This window comes from Pseudorca crassidens, chromosome 2 (genome assembly GCF_039906515.1).
Source record: "Pseudorca crassidens isolate mPseCra1 chromosome 2, mPseCra1.hap1, whole genome shotgun sequence".
Taxonomy (NCBI): Eukaryota; Metazoa; Chordata; class Mammalia; order Artiodactyla; family Delphinidae; genus Pseudorca; species Pseudorca crassidens.
This window is the reverse complement of record NC_090297.1, coordinates 123,673,429-123,693,952: the sequence shown is the minus strand read 5'-3', so window position 1 is coordinate 123,693,952 and position 20,524 is coordinate 123,673,429. Positions and strand designations below refer to the sequence as shown.

At 39.7% G+C, this 20,524-nt stretch overlaps 1 protein-coding gene across 1 annotated transcript in view; it reads left to right on the top strand.

Moving 5' to 3' along the window:
- Nucleotides 1-20,524, top strand: part of ADCY10 (adenylate cyclase 10) — a 96,388-nt gene that overhangs the window by 21,690 nt on the left and 54,174 nt on the right. The window contains exons 12-15 of the mRNA XM_067714247.1: nucleotides 2,174-2,229; nucleotides 13,046-13,199; nucleotides 15,404-15,596; nucleotides 16,116-16,202. Coding sequence (XP_067570348.1) covers nucleotides 2,174-2,229; nucleotides 13,046-13,199; nucleotides 15,404-15,596; nucleotides 16,116-16,202 — 490 coding nt within the window. The remainder of the gene's footprint in view (nucleotides 1-2,173; nucleotides 2,230-13,045; nucleotides 13,200-15,403; nucleotides 15,597-16,115; nucleotides 16,203-20,524) is intronic.

Below are 20,524 nucleotides of genomic sequence, written 5' to 3'. Positions count from 1 at the left end.
GATGGACCTAGAGTCTGTCATACAGAGTGAAGTAAGTCAGAAAGAGAAAAACAAATACCATATGCTAACACAGTCAGTTTTTGAAATCCAGCTCAAGGATGTCCTCCTCTCTGAAGCTGCCTTTGGAAGCTACCCAACCCCAGCTCAGACAGTTTAGCTGTCTCCTCCTCTGTGTAACTCTACAGCACATTAGAACATTCATTACACTCATCACAATCACAGACTCGATGTGCCTTTTCACCTACTACACTGGGAACTTTTTGAGGATAGTGATTATTTCTTGTTCATTCTTATATCCCCAATATAATATAATGTTCATTCTTATATCCTACCAATGCTTGGTAGGCATCAGTAATGATGAATAAATGAATGAACAGCATGGAAAGCTCTATATGGTAGTGCTTGGTGGATGGAAAGTGAAAAGGTATTATTCTTTATACTAGCAAGCTAGAATCTAGGTCTTAAAGGGTCAGATAACAGAATCGGGGCTATAATTGGTTCAAGGAGTCTTTAGTATTCATCTTTGTATTCCCAGGGCTCAGCACTGTTCTTGGCATGTGTAGATCATCAATAAAATGCTGTTCGAATAAATGAATGAATAATAATTTTTGCGAGCCCTTATTAAATATTAGGCACTTTACCTCAATATCAACTATATGAGGTAGAAACAAACTATTATTAACTCTATTTTATAAATTTAAAAACTGAGACTCTGAGATGTTAAATGACTTGTCCATAGTCATAAATCTAGTAAATAATTGAGCCAAGGTTCAAAATGCCACAATAATGCTGCATTATAGTCAACCACAAAACCTCAGTTGTATACAACAGTAAATTTTTACTTATCTCATGAATATGTGGGGTTCAGCTGATCTTGGCGGATTTGGATGATCTTGCCTAGGCTTGTTCACATGCCTGGGGTTCAACAGGGTGTTGGCTGATCCAGGATGACCTCAGGTGGAATAACTGGGAATTTTGGCTGACATAACTGGGACAGTTTGACTCTATGTGTCTCATCTTAAACTGGGCTAACCCATGCATGTAGTCATGGCAATATCAGAAGATCAAGAGAGAGCAAGCATTTTTCAAGCCTCTATGTCATGTTTGCTAACATCCCATTGGCCAAAACATTCACAAGTCTGAGCCCAGAGTGGGAGGACACTGCAAAGGTACAGTACATAGCAAAGGACATAGATACAAGTAGAGATGAAGATGTGGCGCCATTAATGCAGTCAGTCTACCACAGAAACTATCTACTGTTTCTGAAACTACCAGGACTATCTGATCCCAAAGCCTGCCCTCTTTATGGTTTCTCTGTACCATCTCTGCAAATAAGAGACTATAGAAATACACATACAAATATGAACAGGGCCTGGTTCCTGTCCTGAAATCTAATGGGGAAGACAACATACACAAAATTAGGTGTATATAACCTAGGAAACTTTGGTATGTGCTATAACAGAGGCATAACAAGGTAGTATAATAGTATAAACAAGGGAATGAGCCGTTTGTCTAAAAAGGCCCCTTCAAGAGATGATATTATGCAGTGGGCAAACATATATGCCTCTGGCCTCGTTTTAGATACTGACTCTGTCACTATCCTCTGTCACCACTAGCCATGGGATCTTGTTCAAGTTAAATTCTCTGTACCTCAATTTTCGCATTTGTAAAATGGACATAATAATAATAATACCTTCTTAATAAGGTTTTTGTCAGGAGTAAAGAAATGATACATGTACAGCCCTTGAAACTGCCAGGCACATAGCATGTGTTCCACAAAGGTAAACTATCATTGTTTGAGCAACTGGTAGAATTTTTCCATGCTGTGAGACAATACAACACATCTAACTGTATTGGGTCCCATACTGAGTGTCTGGTTTCCCTAGAAAAGGGTCAGTTCTACCAATGCAGACTCAACAAGCATTTTTTGAACAATGTACCAGGTGCTGTGGTAAAGGCAGCTACATAAGTTGTTTGGAGACTCTATTACCAGGTAAGAACTTCTCCTTTCCCTTCCTCTTGGCATCTGCACCCCTTGATAGACCCCTTGATAACAGGGGATAGATTCCTGTTGGAGACTGAAAAGGAGGCTTTCTGGGAACTAAGAACTAGTCCTCTGGCTCTCAGTATTTCCCTGTTTCGATGCTAACATCTTTTCTTTTCTTCTCTTCAGCATGTTTGGGATGGCATACCTCATCTGCAACAGAAATGAGGGTTACCCTTTGCTAGGTAGGTAGTGAGCCTTGATTTTTAAACCTCTTTATTGAACTATAACAAAACATACAGAAAAGTACACCAATGATAAGTCTTCAGCTTAATGAATTATCACAAAATGAATGTATAATCACCATCCAGGCCAAGAAATAGAAAAATAACAGTACTCTGGAAACCCTCACATGCTTTATCCCTCTCCCTTTACCCAAAGATTTCTAACACCCTAAATTACTTAGACCTGTTCTTAAAATTTATATGAATGAAATCACATATTGTGTAATTACATAAGTCTTCTTTTTTTTTTTTTTTTAGTGAATGGGGTCTTCATTTCTTTTTTTTTTTATTTTTTTACATCTTTATTGGAATACAATTGCCCTACAATGGTGTGCTAGCTTCTGCTTCATAACAAAGTGAATCAGCTATACACATACATATGTTCCCATATCTCTTCCCTCTTGCGTCTCCCTCCCTCCCACCCTCCCTATCCCACCCCTCCAGGCGGTCACAAAGCACCAAGCTGATCTCCCCGTGTTATGCAGCTGCTTCCCACTAGCTATCTACCTTACGTTCGGTAGTGTATATATGTCCATGCCTCTCTCTCGCTTTATCATAGCTTACCCTTCCCGCTCCCAATATCCTCAAGTCCATTCTCTACTAGGTCTGTGTCTTTATTCCTGTCTTACGCCTAGGTTCTTCATGACATTTTTTTTTCTTAAATTCCATATATATGTGTTAGCATACGGTATTTGTCTTTCTCTTTCTGACTTACTTCACTCTGTATGACAGACTCTAGGTCTATCCACCTCATTACAAATAGCTCAATTTAGTTTCTTTTTATGGCTGAGTAATATTCCATTGTATATATGTGCCACATCTTCTTTATCCATTCATCCGATGATGGGCACTTAGGGTGTTTCCATCTCCGGGCTATTGTGAATAGAGCTGCAATGAACATTTTGGTACATGACTCTTTTTGAATTATGGTTTTCTCAAGGTATATGCCCAGTAGTGGGATTGCTGGGTCATATGGTAGTTCTATTTGTAGTTTTTTAAGGAACCTCCATACTGTTCTCCATAGTGGCTGAACCAATTCACATTCACACCAGCGGTGCAAGAGTGTTCCCTTTTCTCCACACCCTCTCCAGCATTTATTGTTTCTAGATTTTTTGATGATGGCCATTCTGACTGGTGTGAGATGATATCTCATTGTAGTTTTGATTTGCATTTCTCTAATGATTAATGATGTTGAGCATTCTTTCATGTGTTTGTTGGCAGTCTGTATATCTTCTTTGGAGAAATGTCTGTTTAGGTCTTCTGCCCATTTTTGAATTGGGTTGTTCGTTTTTTGGGTTGTTTGTTTCTTTGTTATTGAGCTGCATGAACTGCTTATAAATTTTGGAGATTAATCCTTTGTCAGTTACTTCACTTGCAAATATTTTCTCCCATCCTGAGGGTTGTCTTTTGGTCTTGTTTATGGTTTCCTTTGCTGTGCAAAAGCTTTTAAGTTTCATTAGGTCTCATTTGTTTATTTTTGTTTTTATTTCCATTTCTCTAGGAAGTGGGTCAAAAAAGATCTTGCTGTGATTTATGTCATAGAGTGTTCTGCCTATGTTTTCCTCTAAGAGTTTGATAGTTTCTGGCCTTACATCTAGGTCTTGAATCCATTGTGAGCTTATTTTTGTGTATGGTGTTAGGGAGTGATCTAATCTCATACTTTTACATGTACCTGTCCAGTTTTCCCAGCACCACTTATTGAAGAGGCTGACCTTTCTCCACTGTACATTCCTGCCTCCTTTATCAAAGATAAGGTGACCATATGTGTGTGGGTTTATCTCTGGGCTTTCTATCCTGTTCCATTGTTCTATATTTTTGTTTCTGTGCCAGTACCATATTGTCTCGATTACTGTAGCTTTGTAGTACAGTGTGAAGTCAGGGAGCCTGATTCCTCCAGCTCGGTTTTTCGTTCTCAAGATTGCTTTGGCTATTTGGCTATTTGTTTCCATACAAATTGTGAAATTTTTTTTCTAGTTCTGTGAAAAATGCCATTGGTAGTTTGATAGGGATTGCATTGAATCTGTAGATTGCTTTGTATAGTAGAGTGATTTTCACAATGTTGATTCTTCCAATCCAGGAACATGGTATATCTCTCCATCTATTTGTATCATCTTTAATTTCCTTCATCAGTGTCTTATAATTTTCTGCATACAGGTCTTTTGTCTCCTTAGGTAGGTTTATTCCTATTTTATTCTTTTTGTTGCAATGGTAAATGGGAGTGTTTTCTTGATTTCACTTTCAGATTTTTCAGCATTAGTGCCTAGGAATGCCAGAGATTTCTGTGCATTAATTTTGTATCCTGCTACTTTACCAAATTCATTGATTAGCTCTAGTAGTTTTCTGGTAGCATGTTTAGGATTCTCTATGTATAGTATCATGTCATCTGCAAAGAGTGACAGCTTTACTTCTTCTTTTCTGATTTGAATTGCTTTTATTTCCTTTTCTTCTCTGATTGCTGTGGCTAAAACTTCCAAAACTATGTTGAATAAGAGTGGTGAGAGTAGGCAACCTTGTCTTGTTCTTGATCTTAGTGGAAATGCTTTCAGTTTTTCACCATTGAGGATGATGTTGGCTGTGGGTTTGTCATATATGGCCTTTATTATGTTGAGGAAAGTTCCTTCTATGCCTACTTTCTGCAGGGTTTTTATCATAAATGGGTGTTGAATTTTGTCGAAAGCTTTCTCTGCATCTATTGAGATGATCATATGGTTTTTCTCCTTCAGTTTGTTAATATGGTATATCACGTTGATTGATTTGCGTATATTGAAGAATCCTTGCATTCCTGGGATAAACCCCACTTGATCATGGTGTATGATCCTTTTAATGTGCTGTTGGATTCTGTTTGCTAGTATTTTGTTGAGGATTTTTGCATCTATGTTCATCAGTGATATTGGCCTGTAGTTTTCTTTCTTTGTTACATCCTTGTCTGGTTTTGTTATCAAGGTGATGGTGGCCTCGTAGAATGAGTTTGGGAGTGTTCTTCCCTCTGCTATATTTTGGAAGAGTTTGAGAAGGATAGGTGTTAGCTCTTCTCTAAGTGTTTGACAGAATTCGCCTGTGAAGCCATCTGGTCCTGGGCTTTTGTTTGTTGGAAGATTTTTAATCACAGTTTCAATTTCAGTGCTTGTGATTGGTCTGTTCATAGTTTCTATTTCTTCCTGATTCAGTCTTGGCAGGTTGTGCATTTCTAAGAATTTGTCCATTTCTTCCAGGTTGTCCATTTTATTGGCATAGAGTTGCTTGTAGTAATCTCTCATGATCTTTTGTATTTCTGCAGTGTCAGTTGTTACTTCTCCTTTTTCATTTCTAATTCTATTGATTTCAGTCTTCTCCCTTTTTTTCTTGATGAGTCTGGCTAATGGTTTATCAATTTCCTTTATCTTCTCAAAGAACCAACCTTTAATTTTATTGATCTTTGCTATCATTTCCTTCATTTCTTTTTCATTTATTTCTAATCTGATTTTTATGATTTCTTTCCTTCTGCTAACTTTGGGGGTTTTTTTGTTCTTCTTTCTCTAATTGCTTTAGGTGCAAGGTTAGGTTGTTTATTTGAGATGTTTCCTGTTTCTTAAGGTAGGATTGTATTGCTATAATCTTCCCTCTTAGAACTGCTTTTGCTGCACCCCATAGGTTTTGGGTCGTCGTGACTCCATTGTCATTTGTTTCTAGGTATTTTTTGATTTCCTCTTTGATTTCTTCAGTGATCACTTCGTTATTAAGTAGTGTATTGTTTAGCCTCCATGTGTTTGTATTTTTTACAGATCTTTTCCTGTAATTGATATCTAGTCTCATAGCATTGTGGTCAGAAAAGATACTTGATACAATTTCAATTTTCTTAAATTTACCAAGGCTTGATTTGTGACCCAAGATATGATCTATCCTGGAGAATGTCCCATGGGCACTTGAGAAAAATGTGTATTCTATTGTTTTTGGATGGAATGTCCTATAAATATCAATTAAGTCCATCTTGTTTAATGTATCATTTAAAGCTTGTGTTTCCTTATTTATTTTCATTTTGGATGATCTGTCCATTGGTGAAAGTGGGGTGTTAAAGTCCCCTACTATGAATGTGTTACTGTCGATTTCCCCTTTTATGGCTGTTAGTATTTGCCTTATGTATTGAGGTGCTCCTATGTTGGGTGCATAAATATTTACAATTGTTATATCTTCTTGGATTGATCCCTTGATCATTATGTAGTGTCCTTCTTTCTCTCTTCTAATAGTCTTTATTTTAAGGTCCATTTTGTCTGATATGATAATTGCTACTCCAGCTTTCTTTTGGTTTCCATTTGCATGGAATATCTTTTTCCATCCCCTTACTTTCAGTCTGTATGTGTCTCTAGGTCTGAAGTGGGTCTCTTGTAGATAGCATATATATGGGTGTTGTTTTTGTATCCATTCAGCCAATCTGTGTCTTTTGGTGGGAGCATTTAGTCCATTTACATTTAAGGTAATTATCGATATGTATGTTCCTATTCCCATTTTCTTAACTGTTTTGGGTACATTATTGTAGGTCTTTTCCTTCTCTTGTGTTTCTTGTCTAGAGAAGTTCCTTTAGTATTTGTTGTAAAGCTGGTTTGGTGGTGCTGAACTCTCTCAGCTTTTGCTTGTCTGTAAAGGTTTTAATTTCTTCATCAAATCTGAATGAGATCCTTGCTGGGTAGAGTAATCTTTTTTTTTTTTTTTTGCGGTACGCGTGTCTCTCACTGCTGTGGCCTCTCCCGCTGCAGAGCGCAGGCTCAGGACGCTCAGGCTCAGCGCCATAGCTCACTGGCACAGCTGCTCCGTGGCATGTGGGATCCTCCCGGACCGGGTCATGAACCCATGTCCCCTTCATCGGCAGGCGGACTCTCAACCACTGCGCCACCAGGGAAGCCCTGGGTAGAGTAATCTTGGTTGCAGGTTTTTCTCCTTCATCACTTTAAATATGTCCTGCCAGTCCCTTCTGGCTTGCAGAGTTTCTGCTGAAAGATCACTGGTTAACCTTATGGGGATTCTCTCGTGTGTTGTTTGTTGTTTTTCCCTTGCTGCTTTTAATATGTTTTATTTGTATTTAATTTTTGACAGTTTGATTAATATGTGTCTTGGCATATTTCTCCTTGGATTTATTCTGAATGGGACTCTCTGTGCTTCCTGGACTTGATTAACTATTTCCTTTCCCATATTAGGGAAGTTTTCAACTATAATCTCTTCAAATATTTTCTCAGTCCCTTTCTTTTTCTCTTCTTCTTTTGGAACCCCTATAATTTGAATGTTGGTGCATTTAATGTTGTCCCAGAGGTCTCTGAGACTGTCCTCAGCTCTTTTCATTCTTTTTTCTTTATTCTGCTCTGCAGTAGTTATTTCCACTATTTTACCTTCCAGGTCACTTATCCGTTCTTCTGCCTCAGTTATTCTGCTATTGATCCCATCTAGAGTATTTTTCATTTCATTTATTGTGTTGTTCATCGTTGCTTGTTTCATCTTTAGTTCTCCTAGGTCCTTGTTAAATGTTTCTTGCATTTTGTCTATTCTATTTCCAAGATTTTGGATCATCTTTACTATCATTATTCTGAATTCTTTTTCAGGTAGACTGCCTATTTCCTCTTCATTTGTTAGGTCTGGTGGGTTTTTATCTTGCTCCTTCAACTGCTGTGTGTTTTTCTGTCTTCTCATTTTGCTTAATTTCCTGTGTTTGGGGTCTCCTTTTTGCAGGCTGCAGGTTCATAGTTCCCATTGTTTTTGGTGTCTGTCCCCAGTGGCTAAGGTTGTGTAGGCTTCTTGGTGGAGGGGACTAGTGCTTGTGTTCTGGTGGATGAGGCTGGATCTTGTCTTTCTGGAGGGTAAGTCCACGTCTGGTTGTGTGTTTTGGGGTGTCTGTGGACTTGTTATGATTTTAGGCAGCCTCTCTGCTAATGGGTGGGGTTGTGTTCCTGTCTTGCTAGTTGTTTGGCATAGGATGTCCAGCACTGTAGCTTGCTGGTCGTTGAGTGAAGCTGGGTGCTGGCGTTGAGATGGAGATCTCTGGGAGATTTTCACCATTTGATATTATGTGGAGCTGGGAGGTCTCTTGTGGACCAGTGTCCTGAAGTTGGCTCTCCCACCTCAGAGGCACAGCAGTGACTCCTGGCTGCAGCACCAAGAGCCTTTCATCCACACGGCTCAGAATAAAAGGGAGAAAAAGTAGAAAGAAAGAATTGGTAGAAGTAGAGAGAAAGAAAGAAAGGGAAAGAAAGAAAGGAGGGAGGGAGAGAGGGAGGAAGGAAGGAAGGAAGGAGGGAAGGAAGAAAAGAAGAAAGAAAGAAAGAAGATAAAGTAAAATAAAATAAAGTAAGATAAAATAAAATAATTAAAATAAAAACTAATTATTAAGAAAAAAATTAAAAAAAAAAAAAAGGATGGATAGAACCCTAGGACAAATGGTGGAAGCAAAGCTATACAGACAAAATCTCACACAGAAGCATACACATACACACTCACAAAAAGAGGAAAAGGGGAAAAAATCATAAATCTTGCTCTCAAAGTCCACCTCCTCAATTTGGGATGATTCGTTGTCTATTCATGTATTCCACAGATGCAGGGTGCATCAAGTTGATTGTGGAGCTTTAATCCGCTGCTTCTGAGGCTGCTGGGAGAGATTTCCCTTTCTCTTCTTTGTTCTCACAGCTCCTGGGGCTCAGCTTTGGATTTGGCCCCGCCTCTGCGTGTAGGTCGCCGGAGGGCGGCTGTTCTTCGCTCAGACAGGACGGGGTTAAAGGAGCCGCTGATGCGGGGGCTCTGGCTCACTCAGGCGGTGGGGGAGGGAAGGGCACGGAGGGCGGGGCGAGCCTGCGGCGGCAGCTCGCCCCGCCGGCCTGAGGCGCGCCGTGCGTTCTCCCGGGAGAGTTGTCCCTGGCTCCCGGGACCCTGGCAGTGGCGGGCTGGACAGGCTCTCCGGAAGGGGAGTGTGGATAGTGACCTGTGCTCGCACACAGGCTTCTTGGTGGCGGCAGCAACAGCCTTAGCGTCTTATGCCCGTCTCTGGCGTCCGCGCTTTTAGCCGCGGCTCGCGCCCATCTCTGGAGCTCCTTTAAGCAGCGCTCTTAATCCCTTCCAGGTACCTGGGGAGTTTCTTGCCTTTTGGGAGGTTTGAGGTCTTCTGCCAGCGTTCAGTAGGTGTTCTGTAGTTGTTGTTCCACGTGTAAATGTATTTCTGGTGTATCTGTGGGGAGGAAGATGATCTCCGCATCTTACTCTTCCGCCATCTTCCCGGAAGCCTCTCGGGTCTTCATTTACATAAGCCTTCTTTTAATCAACATTACATTATGAAATTCATCCATATTGTTGGATGTAGCTATAACTCATCCATTTTCATTGCTTTGTAGTACAGTTGGCCCTCTGTATCTGCAGGGTGTGCATCCAGGGATGCAAACAACCACAAATCAAAAAAAAATTTTTTTTTTAATTCCAGAAAATTCCAAAAAGCAAAACTTGAATTTGCTGCACACTGGCAACTATTTACATAGCATTTACATTGTATTTGCTATTATAATCAACCTAGAGATGAGTTAAAGTATACAGGAGGATGTGTTTAGGTTGTATGCAAATACTACACCATTTTATATAAGGGACTTGAGCATCCGAATATTTTGATATCCCCGGGGGTCCTGGAACCAATCTCCTGTGGATACAGAGGGATGACTATATTCCCTTTTATAAGTATATAACAATGTATTCATTCTGCTTTTGTACAACATTTGAGTTGTTTCCAGTTTGGGTTCTTATGAATAATACTGCCATAAAGATTTTTGTACAAGTCTTATGGTGAACATATGTATGCATTTCTGCTGTTGAGTATATATATAGGAGTGATACTGTTGGGGCAAAGGGTACAATTTTGGTAGATAGTTTTCTCAGTCTTTATAATTTTAATAATTCTGTTGGGTTTATAGTGGTATCTCACCATGGTTTCCATCTGTATTTCCCTGATGTGGTTGAGTGCCTTTTCCAAATATTTATTGGCCATTTGGAAATCATCTTTTATAAAGTGTCTGTACAAATCTTTTGTCTATTTTTCAATTGGATTGTATTTTTTTATAGATCCGTTGGAATTATTTATATATTCTGAAAATGGGTCCCTTTGTTTTTACTGTATGTAACTTTTCCCATTCTGTGCTTGCCTTTTTACTCTATTAGTGATGTATTTAATGAACACAACTTTTGATTTTAATGAAATCCAATTTATCAATTTTTTTCTTTATAATTAGTGCTTTTGTATACTGTTTGAGAAATCTTTCCTCATCCAAAAGTCATGAAGATATTTTTCTAGATTCTCTTCCAGAAATTTTGTTTTACCTTTTACATTTAGAGCTATGATCCATCCGGCAGTGATGTTTTTGTGATTCTTGGTGAGAGAGACCCTATCATAAGAAAGCTAACTCAAGACTATGCAGGGAAGTAGACACAAAATGAGGTAGAGAAGAGACCCACATGAAGATTGGCCTGTGGATTCTGAAGGCAGCCATTTCAAGTAACACTTGTAATTTCCTTCTGTTAGACTTGAACATCCCTAAAAGTATCATTATAAATTAAATCTCGGTCATAACTGTGTTAGGGCAATTGAGAAGAGGCTCTGTCCCACACCTTGGGGGAGTATTAGGACAGAATCTTGATGTCAGCAGAGCATAAAAGAAGGCAACAGTTCCAGAACTTCAAAGAGCACTTGAGCCAGCAGCAATGCCTAACTTTCAGTGCATTCAGGTAGTTTTCAGAGTCTGCAAGCACATCACTTTTTATAAGTCCAGATCCCCAAACTCTTGAAGGCTAGAAAGGAGAAGGAATGCCCACTCTCACCCTCCTCCGAGGCCTAACTTTTCATCCTAGGATATGCTTGTTGTGATAATGATTGACAGTAAATGGAAGTCCTAACCCCCTTTCTACAAAATTGAGGACTCACTATGACAGACATATTAGAATACATTGCTACAATATGCATATGTTTCTCAGCCTGGTCTAGTTGCCTTTGTTTGTTTGTTTGTTTTCTGTGCATGTGTTTTGCTTTGTTTTGTTTTTCGGCTGCTGCTGAGCGGCTTGTGAGACCTTAGTTCCCTGAACAGGGATTGAACCCAGGCCCTCAGCATTGAAAGCTCAGAGTCCTAACCACTGGACTGCCAGGGAATTCTCTGTACTTGACTTTTTGCCCTGATTTCACCAGTATAAGGTAAAGATCAGGCCCACATATCTTTCCTTAAAGCTATAACCAAAAACAGACTGTCAGAGGTTAGGAGTATGGGAAACACCCTTCTTTTACAAGAGTGCCTGTAAGTGAAATTGTATATGCTAACTGATAACAAAACTAAAATGAACAAAAAGTGTTCTTTTAGTGTCAAAAATATGTACAACAGTCTCAGGTATTAGGGCCTTGTTCAAATAGAAACAAGGTATGCATACTTCAAGGCAAGTTGAGTTAACCTCATTTTAGAATCCAACTAAAAAGACAATCAGTAAGTTCTTACCTGTATGTGTTCTAGACAAACAGAACATAAAACAGCTAGAAGAGTCTGCTTTGCAGCCTTCTGGGCATCTTCTAAGTTCCTGTGTAAACTTTAGGCCAAAGAACAATACTACACATCTCACAAAATTGAAATTCAAATGTGCTTTCAGAAAGGAAATGTTGCACCTAAAAGAAACAATATGGTCTGCAGAGTAATTCTCACTAAATCTTACCCAGAAATTTACATTACCAAATAAACACTCAGCTTCTTTGTATAAAACATCTAAGCTTAGAGTAGTGGTCTTGGTTTTCAATAGACTTTAGCTAACACCTAGGTATGTATTTACTCTATCAATGGATAACAGAATGGGCCCTCCACAGTGATCTGTCCAGCAAAGAAGGAAGAGTCAGCCCTGATTTGGTCTCCAGCTCTTTTGACAGAAATTACGGTTTTGCCAACTCCTTCCCGCCCACCCAGGTTTCAAAGATTGTAGGCTGAGTTTCAGATTTCAGTCAGGGCATCCTGTTACACATATTTAAAGACACATAAGAAAAATAAGAGTGATAGGGTTGTAACCCAAGATGACTTTTATTTTCTTCTTTTCCTTTTTAAGTTTTCTATATTTTCTACAGTGAGCATGCATTAGTTTTATAATAAGGAAAAAAACTATAATTTATTTTTACTAAGAATTTAGGTTGTTCTTATGATAGAATTAATCTATATATGAGTTTTTTAAAGCAAATTGAATTTGTTTATCACCGTTAATACTTTTAGTAGCCCTGAGATAAGTATAATTTCTCATTTACAAAGAGCAAGTTTTCCTTCACAGAATCGGAAATAAAAACTGTTTATCCATATTGTTCAACATGGGAACCCTAACTTTATTAAGTTGATTTCCTAATGTAATAATCTATAGTTACTTCTAGTGTGTTACAGAAAAAGGAAAAGAAAACAAGCATTAGGGTCGGATAGCCCTGGTTTAATTCCTGGTTGTATAATTTAAGCAAATCTCAGTTTTCTACACTAAAGTTAAATGGACATCATAATGAGCATTATAAGAATCCTTTCCCTCACAGCTTGTGGGAATCAAAAAAAACCAAACCAAACCAAAACAAAACTGTAAAACCACATTGTTAAACTGGAAAGTTCTAGAGAAAGATTTTTTTTTAATTTTAAAGTGCACAGGACCTCAAGAAACTCCATGAACAATGCCATGGAAATTCCAAGGGTATTCTTAGAAGCTGTATCACTATGTGCTTTTTTATGTTTCTAGACTATTTTATGTTGATTGGGTTTGCTCCCTTTTTAAAAAATGAAAATAACAGGACGCGATAAGGAGATCAAATACTTCATGTGTACTATGAAGGAATTTTTGATATCTAACTGCAGCCGAGTCCTGATGTACGAAGGATTATCAGGATATGGAAAAAGCGAGCTACTAGTGGAAATTGAGTACCTGGCCCAAGGTGAGAACCACAGGTGAGTGTCTTGCAATGACCATTTTTTTTGTGAATCCAGAGAATCTTGACATCTTTAAGAGTTTCATTTGTTTCAATGTTCCTCTCCTTTATATAAGTTGCCTATGTAAACTATCCACAATCTATCAGTTATTATTGGGTGTCATGCCCCTTGTGCTAGATAAGTAATTAACGATAAACATATCGAACTGAGAAAATGAAGATGGGCTGACCCCTGGAGATCCTGATTTAATGCCAGGACGGACTTGGACATTGATATTTTTAAGTTTCCTAATGCACAGTTTGAGAACAACTGGTATAAATGTTGAGGATAGATTGGGTTTGCAGAACAAATATGTAAGTTTATCCATGTGGCCAACGGGGAATCACTGGTTCAAACCACTGAGGCCTGAGCGTATGGTTAGAGAATGAAAGGCCTCTGGATTTTCCTTCGGAAGGCAGAGCTGATGCACTTACCTCATGCTGTTTGTCTCTTTTCATATAAGGAATGTCATGAGGGCTCTCTTTGGGACAACCCATCTCATGGAGGTGGACGGTATGGTATTCAGTAACAGTGGTGATGACCAAGACAATGGTAATGGTGTCTCACATCCTTTCACCATCTAACCTAAAGGCTTTAAGTTAGGGAAAGTTCTTATTAATCTTATTTTTAGCTATGTTTCTACTCTTTTTTAATGCCAGGCCTGAGAAACACTAGTTTTAAAATATCTTTAACATTGTTGAAAGGATAATTCAAAATAGCCAGAAGACACTCATTTATTCCATCACTTACTGAGTACCTACTATGTTCCAGGAACTTAGTGCTATATTAGTTTGCTAGAGCTACCATGACAAAGCATCACAAGCTAGGTGGCTTAAGCAACAGAAGTATATTATCTCGGTGTACAGGAGGGTAGAAGTCCAAGATCCAGGTGGCGTAAAGTTGGTTCCTTCCATCAGCTGTGAGGGACAATCTGTTCTGTGCCTCTTTCCTAGCTTCTGGTGGCTTGCTGGCAGTCACTGGTGTTCATTGGCTTGTAGAAGCATCACCCCCGTCTCTGCCTCCATCTTCACATGATGTTCTCCATGTGTGCTGTCTGTGTCCAAAAAATTTCCCTCTTCTTTTTTTTTTTTCCCACTGCGTGGCTTGCGGGATCTTAGTTCCCCAACCAGGGATTGAACCTGGGCCACACCAGTGAAAGCACCGAGTCCTAACCACTGGACCACCAGGGAATCCCCCAAATTTCCCCTTCCTATAAAGAGACAGTCATATCGGATTAGGGGCCCACCCTATTCCAGTATGGCCTCATCTTAACTTACCTAGTTACATCTGCAATGACCCTATTCCCAAATAAGGTCACATTCTGAGGGCTAAGACTTCAGCATATGAATTGGTGGGGGGGAGGGGTGCATAAATGAATCCATAACAAGTTGCAAAGCCTTGAAGACGAATAATATCTGATCCCTACCCTCAAGGAGTTCTCACAAAAGAGAAGGAAAGAGAGATGACAGTAAAAATAGAATGTGGTGAGGACAGTGATAGAAGCACGCAGTAGAGTGCTGTAAAAGCTACGAGAAAGAAGGGTATGTCATCCAACCTGAGGGCATCAGGGAAGATTTCCAGGAGGTTACTCCTGAGCTGAGATATACAAATGAACAGGAAATGAGGGATTAGGAGGGACTGTGAGACGTGATAACACTCTAGGCTGAGGAAAGCAAAGGCATAAAGAGAAGAAACAGTTGGATGTACAGGGAACACTCACCGGTTTGTTGTTGGTGGAGGGTAGACTGCTGGGCAGAGAGTGGCAAGAAATGACCATGAGGACTTGAAAAGGCTTATATGTCACGTGAAGGAGTCTAGACTTAACCTAGACTTGCATCTCCCTAGGTGCTTCAGGCTTCCATAAAGGTGATGCATTCAGAGAGTCTTGGCGCTAGACAGGGGTAGTAGTATGCTGTTAGGGAGTATAGGTGAGAGTATGAGGGCCTGAACCCAGGCATTGGCGGTAGGGCTAGAGAAGAGGGGATAGCTAGGATACATTTACAGAGCTTAGAAACATAGTGGAATAAGGGAGGGTATCTGAAGCACAAATAAAGAACAGCTTCCAGATAGCTTGGGAAATCTGTCATTACAACTGAATATGAGGAGTCAGGGCTTTCCTTCAACCTTTATTGTTTTCAAAAAATATATTTTAAAACTCTGATTCCTGACTTTCTTATAAACAGGACTATTGCTATTGCGTTGACTAAGATCAGCTTCCATCAGAATTTTTATACCATCCAGATACTCATGGCCAATGTACTAGGTCTGGATACTTGCAAACATTATAAAGAACGACAGACCAACCTTCAAAATAAAGTCAAGTTACTGCTGGAGGAAAAGTTCCATTGTCTTCTTAATGACATTTTCCATGTGCAGGTAACTAGCTAGTGTTAGACTCCCGTTAGAAATAGTGAAGGGGCAGATGTGGCCACTCCTCTCTGATGCTTTATGACTTTGCATCTCTTTGGCCTTTATTATCCTCTTGTTTTCTCATCTGCAGCGTCCAGGTGGTAAGGAAATGACTCCCAATCCTTGAATGAGCCACCTTCCTGAGATATATTGGTACCAGACTCAAGAAAACCCAAATATCCACCTGCTGATTCATTTCTTTTCTCACCTTCCCATCATAGCTATACTATACTAGCTAGTCCAGGGCACGAAATCACTCTGCTCCCACAGGTGACTGCCAATGCAAAGACAAGAATGTGCCCTGTTCTTTCCTGTATCTATTAGATTCAATGACATAGAGTATCAGAGCTGGAAGGGATGTTATGGATTACCTAGCACATGAGGATTTTAAGGCACAGAACAGTATAGTGAATTACCAGAGTCATACAACTAGTAGTTCTCCCTGCTATTTGCCCATACTCAATATTCTCATAATTCTTTATACAGTTCCCTATTTCACGAGAGGTTTCCAGGATGAGCACCACGAGAAAGCAGAAGCAGTTGGAAGCGTTGTTTATGAAGATCTTGGAGCAAGTAAGAGCGTCTATAGGTCAAATAATGGGGAGGGGGAAACTGGGCGTCTCACCGCAAAGCCAGGTGACCTCAAGGGTTTAGACTCCAATGGCAAGAAGCATTGAAGTATGTGAAAGCTTTAACCCAAAGTGTTTCATTTTCCTCCATCCTTCCAAACCTCAAGCTAAGAGTCTGTTCAGAATTTAGCTGTGCTTAAAAGGAGTCCTTTAACATTACTCCTGGGAGTTTGGCCTCACCTTAAAACCAGTCCTCTTTTTCTCTCCTTCTGTATGAGATGCAGTCTATCAAACTGGTTATGTATATAGGCTCTGTAATCAGTCTACCAAGGTTTGAGCCCTTAGGCCTATCACTTGCTACCTGGGTAACCTTGATCAAGTGACTCAACCTGTCCATGCTTTTACTTTACCTTCTATAAAATGAGGAAATAATAGTACCTAGCTCACAGGATTGTAAGGTTTAAATGACTAGATTATGTGTAAAACCTATATTAGTGCCTCTTTCATTGGAAACACTCAACCAATGTTAACTTTTGCTCTCTGAATAATATCATGACTGTCCATTATATGTTGATGATCACCAACTTTATATCCCATTCCTCAGCTCTCGTATAAGCACCAAAACTATATTTCCAAGAGCTGTATATTCCACTTGGGTATGGGGACTCACACTCAGTTCAGTGTCTAATACTAAATTCATTTTTTTCCCTACTTTAGTGCCCTATCTCCCTCATCTTGATCCTGACCCTTGATTTAGTCAATAGCAAATTCATTCACACATCATTTAAAGTTACCTTTGCTCAGTTGACAAGTCCTACCATGTCTACCTCAGACTGACTCTGGAATCTCCCCGTCCTCTGTTCCCTACTGTAGTTCAGCCTCTTTCTCTTCCTGGACTGTTTCCATAGCTTTCCAACTAATCTCTGTGCCTCATACCTCTCCACTCCAATTCATCCTCCATACAACTGCCAAAGTGTATGCAAATCGCTCCAACCTGTACTTTATACTATCCAAGTAATTCTCAATACTAATGAGATAAAAGCCAAAAGACTTTTTTTTTTTTTAAACCTGGAGAAATGCTACTCATCATTCAGTGTCACCTCTTCAGTGAGAACTCCCCCAAATCACAAGGCATGACTAATTCCTCTTCTGCTGTGTTTCTGTAACACTTTGAACATCTTTCTTACTGTATTTTCCATACTGTATTGCGATTTGCTACTTATATATGCGTCTCTCCCCCTCAGGAGGTTGTGAGCTTCTTAAGGAAAGGGAGCCTCTTTCTCATTTTTGTATCACTACTGACCAGCGGAGTGTCTGGCACATAATAAATAAACAATTCAAGTTTGTGGCATTGTGTAAGTTTATAATACAACTTCCTTCTTCTCCACTGCAGGCAAATAAGGCTATATCAGTAGTTTCTAAATGTCAGACTTTGGACTGTTTGCATCACAAGTGTCCAGGAAGCTTCATAAAATATATGGATTTGTGAATTCTACCCCAAATTGAAAAGGGCTTCGTTGGGGCCTAGGAATCTGTTTAGTTGTTTCTTTTTGTTTTGAAACTTCTCAGTTGGTTCCAATCCACAACCTAGTTGGAAACCATGAGTAAAGCTGTGCTTTGACTCTGTGCTATGACAACAATCTTTGGATCATTTACTATCAGTATGACCTCGGGCAAGTGGTTTAACTTCTCTGTGCCTAAATTTTCTCAGTAAATAGATTCAATAGTGCCACCTCCTATGAATGTTACGAAGATTTTTTTTTTTTAATTAAAAAAATTTTTTTTTTGGCTGTATTGGGTCTTTGTTCCTGCACACGGCCTTTCTCTAGTTGCGGTGAGCAGGGGCTACTCTTCGTTGCGGTGTGCGGGCTTCTCATTGTGGTGGCTTCTCTTGTTGTGGAGCACGGGCTCTAGGCGCACGGGCTTCAGTAGTTGCCACATGTGGGCTCAGTAGTTGTGGCACTCAGGCTCAGTAGTTGTGGCTCGTGGGCTCTAGAACGCAGGCTCAGTAGTTGTGGCGCACAGGCTTAGTTGCTCTGCAGCATGTGGGATCTTCCCGGACCAGGGCTCGAACCCATGTCCCCTACATTGGCAGGTGGATTCTTAACCACTGCAACACCAGGGAAGTCCATTAACGAAGATTTTAAATAAGTTCATTTATGAAAGCACATCACGCAGTGCTGGGAACATAGTAGGTGCAGTGTAAGTGTTGGCTTTTTTCACATCAGAGAGGACCTGATTCCATCTCCTCATTTTATTTTATGTTTTTAATTAATTTTTATTGGAGTATAGTTGACTTACAATGTTGTGTTAGTTTCTATGTTGTGTTAGTTTGTTGTGTATAGCAAAGTGAATCAGTTATACATATATATATATATATCCACTCTTTTTTAGATTCTATTCCCATATGGGTCATCACAGAGTGTTGAGTAGAGTTCCCTGTGCTATAAAATAGGTTCTTGTTAGCTATCTATTTTATATATAGTAGTGTGTATATGTCAATCCCAATCTCCCAGTTTATCCCTCCCCCCACCTTTCCCCCTTTGTAACCATAAGTTTGTGTTCCACATCTGTGATTCTGTTTCTGTTTTGTAAATAGGTTCATTTGTACCTTTTTTTTAGATTCCACATATAAGTGATATCACATGATATTTGTCTTTCTCTGTCTGACTTACTTCACTTAGTGTGATAATCTTTAGGTCCATCCATGTCGCTGTAAACGGCATTATTTCGTTCCTTTTTATGGCTGAGTAATATTTCAGTCTCCTCATTTTAAATGTGAAGAAGCTGGCGCCATTGATGTACTATTGAATTCATGTAGGTTTTTTGGTTCCTGCTTTACTCTCCCCAATTCACAAATAATTCACTGACAAGGCTATTCTATGACTAAAACTCTCATTTCTAACTGCCCCGTAGTTTTATTTATTTATTTATTTATTTGGCTGCGTTGGGTCTTCGTTGCTGCACAGGCTTTCTCTAGTTGCGGTGAGTGGGGGCTACTCTTTGTTGCAATTCGCAGTCTTCTCATTGCGGTGGCTTCTCTTGCTGTGGAGCACGGGCTCCAGGTGCGCGGGCTTTAGTAGTTGTGGCTTGCAGCCTTAGTAGTTGTGGCTTGTGGGCTCTAGAGCACAGGCTCAGTAGTTGTGGTGCATGGGCTTAGTTGTTCTGTGGCATGTGGGATCTCCCTGGACCAGGGCTCTAACCTGTGTCCCCTGCATTGGCAGACAGACTCTCAACCACTGCGCTACCAGGGAATTCCCTGCCCCGTAGTTTTAAAGATATTAGTCAAATACAAAACAAAACAAAACAATGGGATGCTAACCCCTATTCATTAAAATGTTCTCAGGGTCAGTGAAGAACTAACGATCTGGTGACAGAATGGGGCTGTAAGAGGGGACTTACGTATATGTGATAAGGCAGGCTATAATACTTTATAATGATCATCTTCTGAAATTTGAAATTTGAATGTAGCCTTTGCTGCTCTAGTTTATAAAAACATGCAGAGGGAAAGAATGGCTTAACCCAATCTCTTCCCAGAGGGAAACAAAAGAAGCCAAGAGCAGTCTGGAGCAGTAAGAATGGGGAAGGTTTTCTCCATTTAGACATCTTACACTATGGAAATGCAGGGCCCGCTATGCAGGGGCTCACACTAAATGTAAGCTCTGTATTTTGTCTAATACTCTATCCCCAGTGCTTAAAACAGTACCTGACCCTAACAGATGCACAATAAATGCTTAATGAGTAAATAAATAATTCAGACTTGTTAGGGAAAGGTACTCTACACAAGAAGAGGGACACATGATCTGTTTTTAAGTGTAACAAGTGCCGCAGTTCAAGCTAGAACAGCATAAACTGCCGGCAGGGCAAAGACCAGGTGAGTTTCTCTCAGCAGCCTGCCTCCAGCACCTAGCCCAGTGGGTGCTTGGTAAGTATGTGTTGAATCGATGTTGGTTGAATAAATGTCAAATAGATATTTCCAGGAGACCTTCATTTTTCAATAGATTAGAATGACTTGAAGTAAACCTCAGTAATTTTTATGTAATGGCTGTTTAGGTTGACTAAAACCCCATCTATCCTATATATTTACATTATCTGTACACAAAGATTTGACCAAGTAAGAGTCTATTCCAGCCAGTTCCGTCCCAATTGCCACAGATTCCAATTAGTGGAATCTAAATTAACACAAAGTTATTAGAAAGAACAGATTTAGCTTAGCTTCACAAAATTCGGTGGATACACATGCGTACCCATACATGTGTATAAAAAACTGAAGTCACGGGAGTTCCCTAGTGGTCTAGTTAGGATTTGGTGCTTTCGCTGACCATG